Source organism: Eubalaena glacialis, chromosome 8 (assembly GCF_028564815.1).
Source record: "Eubalaena glacialis isolate mEubGla1 chromosome 8, mEubGla1.1.hap2.+ XY, whole genome shotgun sequence".
Lineage (NCBI taxonomy): Eukaryota > Metazoa > Chordata > Mammalia > Artiodactyla > Balaenidae > Eubalaena > Eubalaena glacialis.
Genome location: NC_083723.1, coordinates 107476681 through 107495700, shown reverse-complemented (window position 1 = coordinate 107495700; position 19020 = coordinate 107476681). Strand labels below are relative to the sequence as shown.

General features: G+C 35.7%; 1 protein-coding gene across 4 annotated transcripts in view; it reads right to left on the bottom strand.

Annotated features, from left to right (window-relative positions):
* Positions 1-9275: 9275 nt before the first annotated feature.
* The window catches only part of MKLN1 (muskelin 1), a 326912-nt gene continuing 317167 nt past the window's right edge, over positions 9276-19020 (bottom strand). For 2 of the 4 annotated variants that reach the window (XM_061198731.1, XM_061198730.1), the window contains exons 17-18: positions 18425-18479; positions 9278-9774 (exon numbers count right to left, since the gene is read on the bottom strand). In XM_061198731.1, coding sequence (XP_061054714.1) covers positions 9653-9774; positions 18425-18479 — 177 coding nt within the window. In that variant the 3' untranslated portion in view covers positions 9278-9652. Of the gene's footprint in view, positions 9775-18424; positions 18480-19020 lie in introns of all 4 variants that reach the window. The other 2 variants (XM_061198728.1, XM_061198732.1) reach the window with 2 other exon arrangements.

Genomic DNA, 19020 nt, shown 5'->3' with positions numbered 1-19020 from the left:
ATGTTTCTGGAAAGGATATAACTGACCGCCTTTGCTTTTCCTAGGTGAGAGCCCAATGGGAGGAAAGTCCCCTGTAGGTCTCCACGCTCACTTGACGTGGGAGCAGCTGGCATCTCAACTGTGTTAAATACAAAGCCCTCTTTCCTTATTGCTCCCTTCCCACCAGATGACAAATACATCAAGGGAGAGGAGGTGATGACCCACATTTCCATCCTTTTGAGTTAGTTCTCTGGAGGATTAACCCAGGAAAGGCCAATTCCTTACCTTATCACTGCACATCGTTTTCCTGTTTTGAACACAAAGAAATGTTACTTATGGGCCATGCTCAAAGCACACTCTAGAAATGAAAGCTATGCAGTAAGATGGATTATTTGATTTGTAAAGTGAGAAAACGTAATCCCTACTTTGAATAAAATCATTTGACAACGAACTTACTGCAGAATGCAGGGTCACACACAAAGCCAAGAATATGTAAATCAGATCAGGAGATGAAAAGGGCCAAGAGGAGAGCTCCTTGTTATTGACAGTCTGTCTGGAAAGCTCACACAACTCAACCCGGACAATCAATTATCTTTGTTTGGCATATTTCTGAGTTTATTTTTTTCAAGGTTCAGCCCTTAAAATTTCTTTCCCCTTCTTTGGGGACAGGGATCCAGAATTTTCCCAATCTCTGCAACACCTCCAGGTTCTCTCTCTTTACTATCTTTTCTACAATTAATTTTCTATTTCAGTTCAGTTTTTTCTTCTAGTTCCTATCCTGTACAAGGTATGCCCCCCCTCAAAGAAAACCTGGGAAACACAAGTCCAAATTTACAAAACAGATGAAATAGGACTGGCCATTAATAGCAGATTAAGAAAACACCATTTTATGAAATCACTTACCAGTGCTCTTTAAAAATGGAAACTTCCCCTAGAAACTTTGTAAGATCCACCAGAACTTCTTTATTTCAACACTGTCTCAAAGAAAACAAGGTCTTTCTACAGTACATATTGTTTGCCTGAATAAAAGTCACCTTTCTGAGGGAAAAATATTAACTGCAAAGTATGTAAACATTTAAAAAGCTGACTTCAAAAGTAGTTTTATGAAACACAAGAGACATCTTGTAGTGTCCATATATAACTTTTTATTAAGAAAATGAACAAAATACATTCTTTCTCCATATGTACATTACATACAACATAATTCTACAACTGCAATTGTTCAGCAGATCACTTATTTATTCACAAAGCAGTGGTAACACATTCACCAAACCTGGGATCAGAACATTACTTGTACTAAGAAACAAAACAAAACCCTAAAAAGTCCATACAGATAGGGCAAAAGTAAGATAAAACAGAGAGGATGATGAGGGAAATGGGGAAGATTACGGAACACACTCCACACAGCCCAACGACGACTTAGAACAATAATGATGTTAGGGGACACCTGATGCCCAAAAACATTTCTGTTTAAAAACTACAACTAGCTTATGCCAGCTGTTTCAGATTTCCCTCATGATTTCCTTTTTGATTTAGGTACTTGAGGATACAGAAGAGGAGGGTAAAGGAAGGAGTAGAACCCTGAAAGGCTGCAGTTTTTTCCTTCACATATTAAGAAAAGGATTCTCATGAAATATAAAACTCTCAATCTTAGCTGGTAACCAGAGAAATACATTTTTTGGAGAGACATTTGCTAAGCACAGTAAGGGAACTCTTGTGTCAAGGACTCCTTATTTATATACTTACGTTCATTTCATCTGTTTTGCTTTGCTCTTCTCTGCTTTTCCTTTGGCCTTTGAAAAGTACCTCATCCTTTTTAGGTGTGAGTTTAATTATGGTTATATTAAAAAGTCCACCTAAACAGAAAGCTCTTCATGGGTATGAATATGCTCCAAATGTCTATAATGGTGCATAAAGGGCTTAAAAATTCCAATTAATCTTAGAGATAAAATTTCCAATGACCTGAACAAGGCAGATCCCTATAGCTTTTGGGTAGTATCTTACATCTATAGTTTAGGCTTAAAAGATACATATCAACAGAATTATTTTCAGACTGTTTGTCTAGAAAAGGGCAATGCTTTAAAGGAATATAGTAAGGGTAGAGAAAAATGCTTGCGGACAATGAGGAATGGCTGTCAAAAAAAAATTTTTTTTTTTTTTTTTAACTTTTTCTGGCCTTTACCATGTTGGATAACAGAAGGAAGTCAGGAAAAATAAAATGAGTAAGTCTCACCGGTTAAATACTAGTGGCTTTCCTTCTTCACACTTAGTAATTTCCTAAATTTCTATGATAAACATTTTCATAATTACAAAAATCAATAAATGTTATTATTTATTTAAAAGTCCCATAAAAGATGTTTAACACTCTCCAACTTTCAGATGAGCTGGATGCTGTGACACCATGTTTCCAGTCCAGGAGATGCTCTAATAGAGAAGGAGCTATCCATAGCGTTAATAAGCAGACCCAGAAGGACAGACAGAGTCTACTGGCTATGGATGGAGCTGTACCTTCCTCCTCAACCTAATTTGCAGTCCAACTTTGGTTTTGAGGATCTGTCTCTACCTAAAGGGATCTCAATTTCAGGCCAATAAGTATACACACACACACACATACACACAGACCCACCCCATCTTTCCATTGAAAAGGTGGAATCATGTTTGTTGCCAAGAACAACACAAGAAAAGGAGGCCCTAAGCTTTCCTGTACTCTTCTTCTGAGGCTGCAGACTCAGCTGTACATAGATTTTGAAGTGGTGACAGGGAAGAAATCTCATTAAAAAGAAAAACCTATCTCCATAAAAGAATCTGCTCATAGAAAAATGTCTCATTATTTTGCAATTTCTAAATTGAGCTATACATAAAAGAAAATTAATATTATACTATTTAATTCATTCAATTCAAAAGAATTTTATGACAAGTCAAAAAAGCAAGCTGGCTTGAAGAATAACACAATCACAGCATATCTTGGTCAGGCTAAATGTAATGCTTAAGAAAGTGAGTCCACTTTTATTTCTCTAAATGGGTGGTTTACAATTGAGGGAGGAATCAGTTTACAACTGGTCACCGAAATCATTTTTCTGGGAAAGGAAAAAATATCTCAAAAAGGAGACCATGTGCATGACTTTTAAAAACATATACCTTCCCCATAGAAGACTACTTGCATTTAAACTTTTGGACTTTGATATCCTACTATCAAATTTGGGGTTGGGTAGACAATTACTTTAATATGTCTTATAACTTTGTATTCAGTGCTCTTACAACTATAGTTAATCTGTATGTGTAAAATTAAGCTAAGCCTTTATAAAGGTGCAAGTACCCTAAGACTTCTAAAGTAGGCAATTTAAAAAATGTAAAGTTAGTATGCTAACACATATATATGGAACCTAAAAAAAAAAATGGTTCTGATGAACCTAAGGACAGGACAGGAATAAGGACGCAGATGTAGAGGATGGACTTGAGGACACGGGGAGGGGGAAGGGGAAGCTGGGACGAAGTGAGAGAGTAGCACTGACATATATACACTGCCAAATGTAAAATACATAGCTAGTGGGAAGCAGCTGCATAGCACAGGGAGATCAGCTCGGTGCTTTGTGACCACCTAGAGGGGTGGGATAGGGAGGGTGGGAGGGAGACACAAGAGAGAGGGGATATGGGGATACAGGTATACATATAGCTGATTCACTTTGTTATACAGCAGAGACTAACATAACATTGTAAAGCAATTATACTCCAATAAAGATGTTAAACACAAATAAAAAAATAAATATAAAAAATAAAAAATGTAAAGTTATACATCTCTGTCCTCAGTTTTCCCTTTTATCTTAAGAAGGAAAAAATAGCAAACTACAAGGCAATGTGATAAAACAGTCACTTGCCAAAATCTGATGGCATGGTCCTGATGGTATAAGATCCTCTCCTTTGTTGCAAAATGAATTTATACAGCTCTGCCAGTTGCAATGGAATTGAACTTATTCTAAATACCTTCTCTAATTTAATTAATCACTTCACAGATGTGGAGGAAACCTGAAGAATAAACCAAAATTATTAAATACTTCTACTGCCAAGCCCAGAATTCATGTATTTCCTGGAAAAGTAGAATAAACAGAGACCCTTTGGATTATGTATAATTAATTTATTTTAAAACATGGAAACTAAATTGATGTCAGTTCAATTCTGTATGGGTTAGAAGTTAAACATGAAATGACAATTTTCTTCCTATTTTGAAGGGTTAGAAAATGAACACCAACCAAATGACACTAGCTAAATTGTAACAAAGGCTTTCTTGAGATTTGTTAACAAGGGAGAGAAATTAAGCTCAAAATTGGCTACTTGTGTAACTCCTTAATCATGCACACAGGCCTGTTCCTATATCACAGTGTTTTTCCTTCCTGCCAATTAATTTGGCATTCATTAAGCACTGAATGAAACTGAAGAATGATGATCTCCTTGGGCTGGTATGTGCATGGCAGACAGCTCAGATATCCAAACTAACCGCTGTGAATGCTAGCATCCCAGATGGTACAGAGCTGTGTTGCAGCAAGAGCTTAAACTCCATGAAAAAGCAAGTCCCCTGGGAGCCCAAAAACTGCATGTTAAAATGTTTTATTGCTGGTTTTCCCTCTGAATCCTTATCAAGGAATTGGCTGTACATAAGAAACTGCTCACCTAGTTTAAGAGCTAGAGCCCATCACACTGGGTTTTCTGTTTCGAGATCTCTATCAGCTACTTGGGAGACAGTGAGGAAAGCAACTAACCAAGAAATGCTGCTTTCCAAAGACTATTCAGAACTGAGCTTTGATCCCTCTTGATAGTCTTCTTCTCAGCACTGCATTGAATTAATTTAGGGTTAGAAATGAAGAGCTTTCTTTCTCATTTAGATCTGTGGACCTTCAAATCCATGAGCAAAAAGCTCCTATTTTTCCTTCTTTAACATACCCTCATTCTCCTCTCTAGCTCTGTTCCTGAGGTTCAATACCTCCAAGTGAAAATGCCACAGACAGGCAAAACAGAACATTGTGTACAAATGTCTAATATTGTGTACAATAATTCATTGAGACTAAACAACAGATAAAAAGGTAAAAAAGAAGACAAATTAGTTCATAATTACAAGTGCTGCCTTACAACTGGTCTACTTCCCTACTAAACATTTCTCCCCCTTTTTGTTGTTGACCCTATAGCTCTCAGATAACATCCACATAACATTCTGTTTTCAATCAAGCTAGGCAGTGTTTGAGGACATGATAGTATATATTTGTAAAAATTATTTCCAAATAATGACTATTGTGGAAGATAAACTAGAACTACCCTTTGATTTTCAGGTTTTTAAGTTCTGAATTGGGATCCAGTTCAAGATCTGTAACTTTAGAGTTCTACCTAACAGAAAAGACATAGTGATATGGTTTCCCACAAGGGCATCTCTCTCTGCCCCATGAGAAAATCTGGTTTACTATAACCTCTAATGACTCCTTAGATAAGTGCTATAAATCTATTGTCAGAGGATTTAGCTAAGAAAAATAATGGAAACAATTCACAGTATTTGTGGGATAGGAAGAAATCAAGGTTTAAAAATTATGTATAAATAAAATCTCTTAAGATAGCGGGTTTTTTGAAAGATAAAAAGAGCATCTGGTGAAGAAATCAATAAACTACAATCATGAGTCCTCCCCATCAAAACAAATGGTGGTGACATCATTCAGCTGATCTAGGTGGCTCCTAATTAATTATTTCAACAAACTTTGAAACTTCCATCTTCAACTGAAGTACCTCTAGACTAGAAGTTTTGGGCAGCCAATGTCATTTCAGCATTAATACAAATCACAGGGACATGTAGGCCATAGTCAAAAATCACAAAAGAATAATGTTATTTGACTAATAAGGAATACAAAAATTTTGAGTGGAAGAACCCAAAGATCTAATCTACAACTACTGTCATATGCAGACCCTCTATGATTACCCCTCTAATAACTATGAACTTTTTCTGAGGGAGCCTGCATATCTTAGATTAAGGACTATCTTAAGAATTTAAAACTTAGTGAAAGTTCAGGCCAGAATTTCTGCAAAAGGACGAAATTACATATGAACATGTATTTTTTAAGAAAAGAAGGGTTACAAAGGGTATATTTTTTACAGCTAGATGACGTTGTTTAAAGTACACATTGTAATGATCCTCTCTCATAGAAATCACTTCAAACCATAATTCTCAACTGCTTTACAACATTCAATCAGCTAGAGAGTTAACACAACATTCACCCAGGAAAAAATTAAATGACCCACAATTATCCAATGAATTTCATATTGTGTTAAGAATAATTATAGGGTAACTCCTTCCATGACACTGAGTTTAATTCAGAAAATAAAATCAGAAACATACTCCTTTCTAAGTGCTTTCTGATTCATTAAGCATCATTCTCAATCTCTCACCAATGATTAAGTACCTCAAACTAGTTTTTGTTTATAAATTAGATTTTAAAACTGTTTTATTACATGAAACTCTGCTAATGTATCTCTAAATAGCACTTTTAAGGCAGATGTGAAAAGATCCACTAGAAAGATAAGCTAGCAAACCATTTATATTCAAGACATATTTCACCAAAGAATGCAGTTTACAATCTTAAACAAATCACTGAGCTCTAAAGCCAACAAGCTTTTCTGTGATAAATCAGTGTATTAACTTTCTAATGTTTTCTATCAGTTTTTACTTATTAGACATGGATAAGTCAGTTTTAATGAAAACCAGCTCTGAAAAGACAATCTTGCTAAAGGTTAATACTGTCAGCTTTAGCACAGAGTTAGGCACCCAAATCTGAATTCCTTTGCTTCACAGGAGATTGATATATGTGAATTAATCAAGCCGGCCACATGAGGTCTCTGTCATTCCACAAAATGCAACTGCATTTTGAAAGTATCTTGCAAATCAGATAATTAATTTCTCATGAGGTATAAGCACTGAAAATGTTAGAGATCTAGTTTATTTCTAGTTTAAATTATTTCTAGTTTATTATTCTGGAATAATATATTCCACTGGAAAAAGGAGAAATGGGGATGAAACTGAAGCTAGGGATAGCGACACTGAGCAAATTGTACCCCACTAACTAATGCATCTAAAACCAGGTGTTTCAATCTGGGGCTCACTAAGCTAGAATGAAAGAATTTTTAAGTAGTAAAGCATAGATATTTGGCTAAACAATGTATATAAATACCAAATTAGATTATTTAAATTATAATATAGTGCTGGAATACTTGGAAATACATGTAGCTCCTCACTAAATATATAAACAAGTTTCATATCAGGGTTCTGATGTCGAAAGTGAGCAATGTGTCAATCTTGGTCACGGATATAATGAAGCCTACATTCTCCTGCAATCATTACCAGCAGTGCCTCATTAAAGCCCCAGGGTACAAATTTTGACTTACCTAGTCAATAACTTCCTAAATACAGTCTATGTCACTTAAGCAACACTGAACAGTTTGCTATGACTCAACCCCATTTAAACATGTTAGTGAAAAAAAAAAATTCTGTTAAGTGAAGAAAAGGGAAAAGGTTCCACTTAAAGGAAAGATGAAATTAGAACAAGCATGTTTAGAAAACAACCAGTAGAGAGTCAGAGAAAAATAAGAACAAACAAAACCACTGAGTTCAAGAACTGAGTTTCCTCCAAATATGGAATCTAAGGAACGGAAAAAAATGACCAAAAAAAGCACTATAAAAATAAATGGTGGAGGGAAGCAGAATTTCATTTGGTTATGGTTTTTGAAGTGCCAGAATTCACAGTGAGCAAAACTAGAGCTTTTACATTTAGAAATTCTTATCAAGTTCTTTCCTATCAACCTGTTTCCACGAAATGAGTTCAACAGGCTACAATATTAGCGATATTAATATTTTATGTTCTTGACTGTCAGGGAAATCTTTTAATGAAACTGCCTAAGTATGTAGGCAGATTCTATTTGCTCACCTGTAAAGTCAACTGGTTATTCTGCAGCTACACAACTTGGTACTTACTGAATTATGTACTATATCTTTCACAAGGTAAAGAACAAATCTAATTGTTTAATAAATCACTACTGATTGCTTTGGGATGCTTGGAAAGCCAAGCAGCCCAAGATTCAAGCCTAGAACTAGGACAAATATACTTCTGTCCTTCCCCCAAAGACGTGAAACCATGCAATAATGACAGACTGAAGAGGGACCTCAAAGTCTCATTCCTATACATGAGACTTTTCAAAAGTGCAATTCAATTTCTTCTTTCTTTGGTGAGGCCTAATCTTGCTACTCGGGGACACAGTAAATTCTCTAAAGTCATTCACTTGGAAGAGCCACTGGACTGATGGACATTTATTATACTTAGCCTGCTTTAAGCATGGTGGGTATCGGTTGCATACAGCACACTTTTTGAGCAAATGTAAGCACTGGCCAGGTTTAAATTTCCTATGTTGCATTCCACAGCACCTCATGGAACAATACATACCACCACTCCTCACAAAAAAAGGAACAGTGGAAAAGCCCATCTGCCTTTCTTTTAGTTTAATAAAAAATATTTGCGCCATTATTTTTCTTTTTCTCCATTAAAAAAGCCTGGTCTATGTGTTTAATGAAATGTCTGTCAGCTGTATTCCACTGGACAATTACAAACCATTATTCTTTAAAATATCAGTATATAGAAGCAGATGTAGGGAGCTAATGTGTATGAAAATAAACAAAAACGTAGCTCTGGAACCCATCCTCCCAAATGAAAATGCTATAAAGAGATAGCACAAGGAAGAAATCGAAGCCCTGGTCCTGCACAGCTCTACCAGGGGAAAGAGTCATTTTCTTCCAAAATTACTACAGAGATATCAATGAACATGCTAATCACAACTAGAATCCTCCTGCTGGTAATTTTGAGAATGGCTCTTAAAGGTTCTGAACTATATTCTCTCCTCAGTTTAAGGTTTCTGTGACTCAAAGCTTTGTAATATCCACTATAAAATATATCATTATAGAAATACTATATACCAATCTCAGATAAGTGTGTGGATCAATCTCAGGTTTCACTTTTTAGTTCTATAACAAGGAACGTAAATTAGAGCCCTCTTGTTCCTCCTACTGTTTAATGTAATACAAGACTCTAGTCAACGGAGACACATATATCACTTAAACATACATCAATTGCCCTACAGAACTATATACTGTTAAGAATGAAGAGGTAAGCAAATGATACATATCACTTACAAGCAGCTGTGTAATTCAAGGTAAAGTGAAATGGGAAGAAAGGAGAAAGAAGAAAGGCCAAACAACCCAACAACAAAATTCCAATTCTTGTAGCACTGAGTCTGTGAACAGTGCTTACTTGCCCCTATTTTATAAAAATGAAATAAAAATCAGAAAAGGGTATACTGCCTGATTTTTTCTTTTATACTCATGAATTCTTAAAAGTTAAAGTAATAAAATATATATATATATTTAAATGGAAAGTATACCGATTTCACTTTATTAGCCTAATTTAGGAATGGGATGAGGACTATGGGGTTGAGGTCAGGTGTGAAAGAAGAGGGTTAAAATTTGTGACAGCAAAGATCCCTTCAAAATTCTGGTGCAGTCCTCAGTCATTGCAGCCTAATTGTCAGTCAATAGAGTTGAAATCCAGAATACTGAAAGCAGACTCCTGTGCTCCATTTCTGTCCAGGTACTCTTCAGTCACAGTGTGATGAGGTCCACCAGGTTGCCTTTAGGAGGAGTCATGCTGTCAGGAAAGAAATTTACTAAGGTGTCAAAGAGCTGAGTTCTTTGAGCATAGGTGTGATCCACATCGGAAAAGCCTGGTGAAGGAGAGATATAAAGAAACTCATCCACTGTGTTTAAAACTCAACATGTAACAGAAAAGCTAGTTGAGAAAAGCAGCAATGTATAATGGAAAAACCAAAACCAAATCAGGCTTTGAAACCAGACAGACATGGGTCCTGATCCCAGTTCTACTACCTAGCAATGGTATGATCTTAGGTAAGGTAATCAGCCTTTCTTCAACTGTTTCCTCAGCTATAAATCTGTGATAATCCTGTTTATGTCATAGGTTTACGGTGCAGATTAAATGCAATTATGTGAAAACCACCTAGCAGAATGACTAGTACTTTAGTAACTAATATTGATTTCTCTTCTTTTCCTTATAAGCATTTTCCTCTTCTAGTCCACTGAGGAATTTTCATTCCTCTTTTCTGACTTCTTAATGCTTTTGAGCACTAAAAATTTTTTGATAATAAAAATATAATCAAAATGAAAGGGGTCTTTAGAAAGTAGTCTAAAATCATTAAGCCCCAGAGAGCTGCAAGAAGTCTCAGAGAACTGAGTGTAAATACAGACAGCTGAGGTTAAGAAATACATCTATAATACACAGAACGATACCTGGCACATAGGAAATACCATGTATTTATGGTACTATGCATCAGGCTCTATGCTAGGCACACATCATGTGAAAAATACAGAGCAATGAACTTTTATCTAGATGAATGTTCTAGTGAAAGACATTCTAAAAAGGCTAAGATCGTTGAACCATAAGATTTTTCCCCCCCTAATATCTAGTAAACACTTAATTTTCAAGTTTACTCCAGCCAAGGAAATATTCAGTGAGATGACTCTTTCCTTTAGTCAGCCAGTAATAGTATTGCTCCCCCAGCTGCTTCAAATTTCTTATGCACATATGAAGAATGAAAATGAAAAAATAGTCTATTGATTTTCCCCATTCCTGAGATGGCTAACTGAATATGAGAGGCCTACTGAATGCCGTAAGAAACAGAAATAGTGCCAGAAAGTTCTTTACGCCATGATAATCAGTGAAGACTATTTCAAATTGGACTGATTTTCAGTTAACTTAGAATACAGTTTTAGATGCAATCTGCCTTTTAATCTTGTAAAGAACGTGAACAGAACAGAAAGAACATTGCCAAGGATACCAGTTTCCTGGAAGGAAAATAAACAATGTCTCAAGAAAGGTACATTCCTCCTTACTTAAAAAAAAAAAAATTATTACTATTTTAAGTGTGAGGGCAAATGTTTACTTCTTTGAGATGAGTTTTAGATTTAACAAAGCCTACTACTATATCACAGAAATGAATGGAAGGAAATAGTCCAAAATGTAAACAAAGGTTACCCCTGAATGGTGAGATTGTATTTTTTCTATTTTAAGTTTTTCTGAGTTTTCTAAATTGCTTTATTTTCAACTTATTTTGAAAAATTTCAAACTCACAGAAAAGTTTCAAGAATAGTACAACAAACATTCATATACATATATCCTTACCTAGATTAACCAACTGTTAACATTTTGCCACATATTTTTTCATTCTCTCCTGTTCTCTATGTGTGTTTGTATACCCCACTCATACTTTTTTTGTGGAACTACTTGGGAGTAAACTGTAGACATCTTCACCCCTAAATACTTGAGATCATTTCACCTAAGAACAAGAACATTCACTTAAATAACTACTATATATTAAATTTAGGAAATTTAACATTTATGTCCCGAAAATCTTTACAGTCATTTTCCCCACTAATCTAAAATTCAAGATCAAATACTATATTTAGTTATCCAATCTCTTTAACTGGAATAGTTCCTCAACCTCTCTTTGTTTTTTTTTTTTGTTTGTTTGTGACACTTATAAAAAAAACAAAGAGCAGTAATGTAGTAGAATGTATTAGATTTGAGGTGTCTGATTGCTTCCTTATGATCAGATTCAGTTTATGAAGTTGGCAAGAACACTACACAGAGATGCTGTTTCCTTCTCAATGCATCATCTTAGGAGGCATGTGGTATCAGTTTGTCCCAATACTGAGGATGTTAACTATGATCATCTGGTTAAACTGGTGTATGACAGATTTCTCCAATGTAAATGTGTACTTTTCTACCTTTGCAGTTAATAAAATATTGATGAGAAGATAGTTTGAAACTGTGCAAATATCCTGTTCTCTAACAGATCTGCACCCAATGATTTTAGCATTAATTGATGATTCTTGCTAAAACAATTATTATGTATATGATGGTGATTTCCTAACTTGACAATTCCTTCTAGATTCATTGGATGACATTAATTGCAAAGAAGAGTTTTCCTTTTCCTTCCTTCATTTTATTTCTCTATTCGCATTAGTATATACTCATGAGTCATTTTCTTGTTCAATAGGTTATATCCATTCCTGTCATTATTCATTTTAATACTCATATGTTCTCCCTCTGTATCTTTTTGAAATGTCCCCATTACTTTTTGAGTACCTCCTTACTTTCTGGCACAGTAAGATCTCCAAGCTTATATTTACACAGCTCTGGAGTCCGCCATTTTCCCCAGGAACCCTAATTCCTTTTAGTGGCGAATGATATTTAGAAACCAAGATCAGTTGTGCTAATTGCCAGGGGTGGTGTTGTTTCTAGGTCTATACATATATGCACACATATTATACACACATCTCTTTAAAAAAACCCAAAATCATTAGTCCATGCTTTTATTGCTAATTCAGTTTTTTAAGAACCTCACAGAGTTCTTCCTCTCCTTATTCCATTCCATGTTTATAGCTCCTTTCTCCTACTAGGAAAACCTACTCCCAGCAATATCATCATATTTATTCATTTGTTAAACCTAAAACACACAAAACAAGTTCCAGAATTACTATACCCAAACCATTACCAGCAAAATTCAAGATTTCCTTGCTTTTATTGTCTTTAGAATATACTTCACTGATAGTATATAGTCTAAGTTGTATTTTAAAAGGTTTAATTCTTTTTTCCCCTACTGTGCAATTATGTTACCAACTTGATAAACATGTTTGTTTCTGTTCCTATTCAACTTTAGGGCTTCTCACATCTTTTATTTTATTTTCTTTATTTGTAAAAATGCTGTGGTACATTATATTTTTAAGAGAAGCTACTGATTCTGTGATAGTACTCTATAAAATAATACTATTTTCATGAGATCAAATGATTTAGGAGGGAAGGAAACAAACACCGAGTCTCTACTACATGCTAGTTCCTTTATGTATGACATTTCATTGTCACAAAAATAACCCAACAAAGCAGTTACCATAAACTCCAATTTCAGATGAAACACTTAGAGAGAGTCAGTCATTTAATAAGGCATCACAGTTGGTGAGGAAAGAGAATGGAGTGTGAACCCAGGTCTATCTGACTCCAAAGCCCATTTATTTTTATTAACTGAGTGCTTATTAAATTGTAGGCAATGTGCTAAATTCACTTAATCCTCAAAAGAACCTTTTATTTTTATTCACCTTTTACCAGTAAGGAACTTGAAATTTACACTCTCATTAGATGAATGGTTAAATTATGGTAGAGCCCTATTATGGGATACTGTGTATCACTTACAAATACAATAAATCTAGTATAGTTTCATGTAAGCACCTCCAAGCCACATCATTAAATTTTAAAGTTATGTGGAGAATACATGTTTTTATATTATGTAATAAATAAAACCAGAAAACATAAAACCATACGTGTGTGTGTGTTTGTACATATATACCGTTGATCCTCATTATTCACAGATTCCATATTTGTACATTTGCTTATGTGCTAAAATTTGTAACCCCCAAATCAGTATTTGTGCCACTTTTGTGGTCACTCACAGACATACAGAGTGGCAAAAATTTGAGTCACCACATGTAAATATATGTTCTCAACTGAGGTCAACTAGGTAATGCTCTGCCTTCTTGTTTCAGCTCTCATACTATAAACAAGTGTCCTTTTCACAGTCTACTTGGTGTCATGTTCTTCACATTCTGTGTTTTTTGTTGGTGACTTCACTGCTTAAAATGGCCCCCAAGTGTGGTGTTGAAGTGCTGGCTAGTGTTCCTAAGGCAAGAAGGCTGCAATGTGCCTTATGAAGAAAATACACGTTAGATAAGCTTCATTCAGGAATGAGTTATAGTGCTGTTGGTGTGAGTTCAATGTTAATGAATCAACAGTATAAATACACAAGTAAGGTGTGTTCCTGTTGAAAGAAAGCAACATTATGTTATTAATCAATTGACAAAAAGTCTGTGACAAGAGGCTTACAGGAACCTATCTCTGTATTTTCCATAGGAGCAAAGGGTCAGTATTCACCAATTCAGTGTTATAGGTGACTTCATAGACTCTTACTGTGAATAATGGGAATCAACTCTACCTGTATGTTGGTGTATAAAGATCTGCCAAATACAAGTTGTTACATTTGAGGGAAGCAGGCAGGGACTGAGGGAAGTTGTTCAAACAGAATCTTAATATTAAAAAAAAAATACATTAAAAATGGGTGGGGCACCAGGAAACTCAACAACAGCAACATGACTACTTAAATGGTAGAGACAGGACAAAAAAGGTTGCATTGATTTTAAATTTATTTATTTATGGCTGTGTTGGATCTTCGTTTTTGTGCGAGGGCTTTCTCTAGTTGTGGCAAGCGGGGGCCACTCTTCATCGCGGTGCGCGGCCCTCTCACTGTCGCGGCCTCTCCCGTTGCAGAGCACAGGCTCCAGACGCGCAAGCTCAGCAATTGTGGCTCACGGGCCTAGCCGCTCCGCGGCATGTGGGAATCTTCCCAGACCAGGGCTCGAACCCGTGTGCCCTGCATTGGCAGGCGGATTCTTAACCCCTGCGCCACCAGGCAATCCCGGTTGCACTGATTTTAAATCTCATGCTCCTAACTACTGTTTCTCTCACTTCATTTTCACCATACAGTGGAATGAGGAACTTATCGCTCAGAGTAGTGGAAACTGGTAAAGCTCAATGAGAGGTAGTACAGTTAGTGATTTAGTTCTGAAGCCAAACTACGAAGGTGTGAATCCTGGTTTTGCTACTCACTAGCACTATTCCTGGGCAACTTACTTTAGCCTCTCTGTGTTCCAGTTTCTTCACATATAATAAAAGGGGATCATACTAGTGCTACTTCATAGGGTTATTATGAAGATTAAGTGAGTTATGACATGTAAAGTGTTTAGAGTAGTACCTGGTCCCACAGTAAGTGCTCAATAAATATTAGCTATCACTTTATCATTACTACTGTGACTGAAGACAATGACTGCTCTAAAAGAAAGTGACCTATTAGGAATATACTTTTTAAAAAATTTATTTAAAAAATTAATTTATTTTATTTATTCTTTTTTTTGGCTGCGTTGGGTCTTCATTGCTGTGCGCAGGCTTTCTCTAGTTGTGGCAAGCGAGGTCTAATCTTCGTTGCGGTGCACAGGCTCTAGGTGCTTGGGCTTCGGCAGTTGTGGCACGTGGGCTCAGTAGTTGTGGCTTCTAGGCTCTAGAGCGCAGGCTCAGTAGTTGTGGTGCACGGGCTTAGTTGCTCTGCGGCATGTGGGATCTTCCCGGCCCAGGGCTTGAACCCGTGTCCCCTGCGTTCGCAGGTGGATTCTTACCCACTGCGCCACCAGGGAAGCCCCAGGAATATACTTTTAAGTTAACATCCTATACAGGCTAGGTAGCTTTTCCTACTTATGGTAATAAGGAAGAAATAGCAAGAATTCTCATTTTTCTCCTAGATAGAAGTTTCTTTGTGTTTACATATCTTATTTCTAAAATAAACTCATTATTATATAAAAATCACCTGTAAACATGTGGGCTAAAGACAGGAGGCTGAAGAAAGTCTCTTGCTGAAATCTAAGTTTGGTGGATTTAGTACAAGTATACAGGTTAAAAGGGCACAGTAAATGCTGTGAAACCCCTAAGGTTCCTCATTCACGAATGTCAACACACTGCCAAAGAGCACTGCACTTTAGACATAAAATATTTTAAACAGTTGTCTGAATTCATACTTGCACATCACATACGGACTATAAAACTTCTAGAGAAAGGTGTGAAGACCAAGAAAGGCAATATGCTTCTACAGACCAGATTTTCCCTGTCACATACCTTGCTGAAAATATGCTCTTAAAATTAGCAGAAAGCCCAAGTTCAAGCTTCAAAGTGCCCACAGCCACAGACACAGACACAGTAGCTCTAAGCTAAAGATCCCCAAAGGTTATTTTTCTCTGAAGTCAGTCATTTTTCAAAACTAAGATAATGCCAGCTGTTTGCAAATCATTTTCCATCTTTCTAAATCTTTAAATTACATATAACATTAGTAAATGCTTTAATTCTAAGAGGTTAAGATAAACTGGATGAATTCTGAAGGAAGTCAGACAGTTTGGTTGAGCCAAATTTGGCAGGACATAATTTAGAGAACAAAATATTCAGTTATCTATACATGAAAAGTGTATACATCTATACATAAAATAACCCATTAGATTTCCATTCTAAGTGGCGTAAAGGTAAAACAATCAGACAGAAAATGAATGAGAATAAGAACCAGGAACTCTAAATAGGCATGAAACCTTATGAAAGGTACTTTTTGTTTATAAATAATATATCAAATTTCTCCTTATTAAAATTAGCATATAACCTGAATTTGCTCCTCATCCAAATTCACCAATGTTACAAAGATTACATTTATAAAGAAGGTAGTAATACTAGTACCTGAATGGAGCACTTACTAAGTATTTCATTTTGTTGTTTTTCATAATTACTTAATTCTCTCAACAACTTGAGGTAAGTACTCTGCTTACCTCCATTTTATAGATGAAGAACTTAATGCTTAGAAAGGTGAATTGTTCAAAGTCACTTTTAAAACTAGCAAGTGGCAGAGCTGATATCTAAACCTAGATTCTGACCCTTAACCACTATACTACACTCTTATCTCTTAACTACTAAACTGCCTCCCTTCAGACAGGTAGGAAACAAAACCCCACAGAAAATTTCCCTTTTTGTATTTTTTTCTGTTGTGTTTGTACGGATCTCAGTGTATCTGAAGTTTAGAATCCAACTAAAACAAACTGTTCCTGACAAAATATATTAGCTGACAGTGAATAGGGCAGAGAAAGAAGAAAAGAGTTAATAAGCTAAAAGTAAAACATTTGCTGACACCAGTCTAACATATTCAAATGACTGCCAAAAAATTCTTGTTCTAAAGGCTAAATATAAGTCAGCCAGAGATATTTCAGTGCTGTCCACCATTAAAATAAAAATAATGGCTCTGGGCTGCAGTATCCATACCTAACAAGGCACACATTTATTCAAACTGAGTATCTATATGCAAGGCTCTCAGTTCCTGTATCACTAAACCTGTTTCAAATGATAAAATTCAAAAGGGCGTGAACTTTCTAAAATAATGCCTATAACTAGACTCTCCATCTCAGGGTTGAGATTTCTAACAACCTGAAAACATTTTTTAAAAGCCCTTTGAGTGTATGGAATAGTGGTAAACAATTATATAAATTTTTAGGAGAACCTACTGGAGTTACATTTTATAGCAGTCCTCTTGCCCTGTGGAAACCTACATATTCTGGAATTAGAACTCAGGACTGCAGTTGCCTTGATCAGTAGAGTAGCCTCAATTACTCATTAAGGAAAAACAAAACAAAGGGCAAGACCCCAAGAGACACTGCTACTATTTCCCATCCCAGTGAGAAACACCATCATTGTATGTCTCTGTTTTTTTTTCCTTTGAGGTATGTTTCACCTTTAAGAGACAAAAGGTCAAACAATGAAGAAATTAAACTGATATTCCAAAGTGTTATTTAATTCCAAAGATAAAGAGAAGTATTTATATTACATACTCTGGAAAATTTCGGTACTATTGCTCGACTCTAAGGCAAATTAAAAATAGCACCAGCATTAATGAGATTAATATGCATTCACTGTGTGACTGCATAATGACAAGAGGAAAGCTGGAAATTCCCATACTTCAAAAGGCTACTATCTTGTTGAAAAACTGAAGCTATAATGACTTATCCTAACTAAAAGATCCTTGAAAATTCACCTGACTAAAAGCTCTGGATTCTGGAACTTCTACAGACTCCCCACTTTACTACAGTCTAGTTTAACTACTTTAATAATTCATTAATACTAAATGAGAGTACTACTAAGTGAAAACTGATGCCCATATCTGGGACGCTTGAGAAACACTTGAACAATTAAGATACCAACATATAAAAATACCCATTATCAGGAAAAAGGTAATTCGTTCCTCTGCTCCCAAACCTTTATTTCATTGCCCACTCCATCACCATTCTGTTGACACCACACAATTTCACAAACAACAAACTGAGAGGAAAACCATTCAACCAACAAGTGTTAACTCATGGTAAGTATATCAGTAATACAGTCTGCATTCCAAAACAACGTTATACACATTAATTTATTTTGGTCAGGCTTCTATTGCCATCTGTTTGCATAATAACCCAGCAATTGGTGTAATAGGAACTGCAAACTGATCCATGAACTGGTGACTGATGCCTGGAAAATAACCTTGTAGCAGGTTATTAGAAATTTTGCATGCTACCTTGAAACTTGCTTCATTTGTTTGGATGACATCTCATCTGATGTTTCATTTAAAAGAAATCAAAATCCAACCTCCCAAATTCTAGGGCATATGGCCGGATAAATTACACTGGAATACTTACCTAGAGCTGTGAAATCTGAACCAGATTTAAACAGAGCTGAAGCTAGGAGCTGAAACTGTGGAGGGGGAGAGAAAAAAGCAAATTAGCTAGGTAAGCACATTGGAGAAAAAACTCCCATAATTTCGACCATTCATTAGCCACTGGATGTCTCCGCACATGTGTTGCATAAGTCTATTCACCAAAAAGTGGCTAGAAGAACACCGTATTTAGATTAAACAACATGCTGACTTTTCTAGTGGACTGCTATTATCATTTTCCAAAATACTAGACCAAGTCCTGGAATTACTTTATCTTAAAAATATATTAAAGTATGTATTTATTAAGGAACAATAGGTCAACTGAAATATAAAATATTACTCACTACCATATGATCCAGCAATTCCACTCTTGAGTATACATCCAAAGAAAATGAAAACACTAATTTGAAAAGATACATGCACTCCAATGTTCACAGCAGCATGATTTACAATAGCCTGATATGGAAGCAACCTAACTGTCCATCAACAGATGAATGGATAAAGAAGATGTGGTATATATATATACAATGGAATACTACTCAGCCATAAAAAAGAATGAAATAATGCCATTTGCAACAA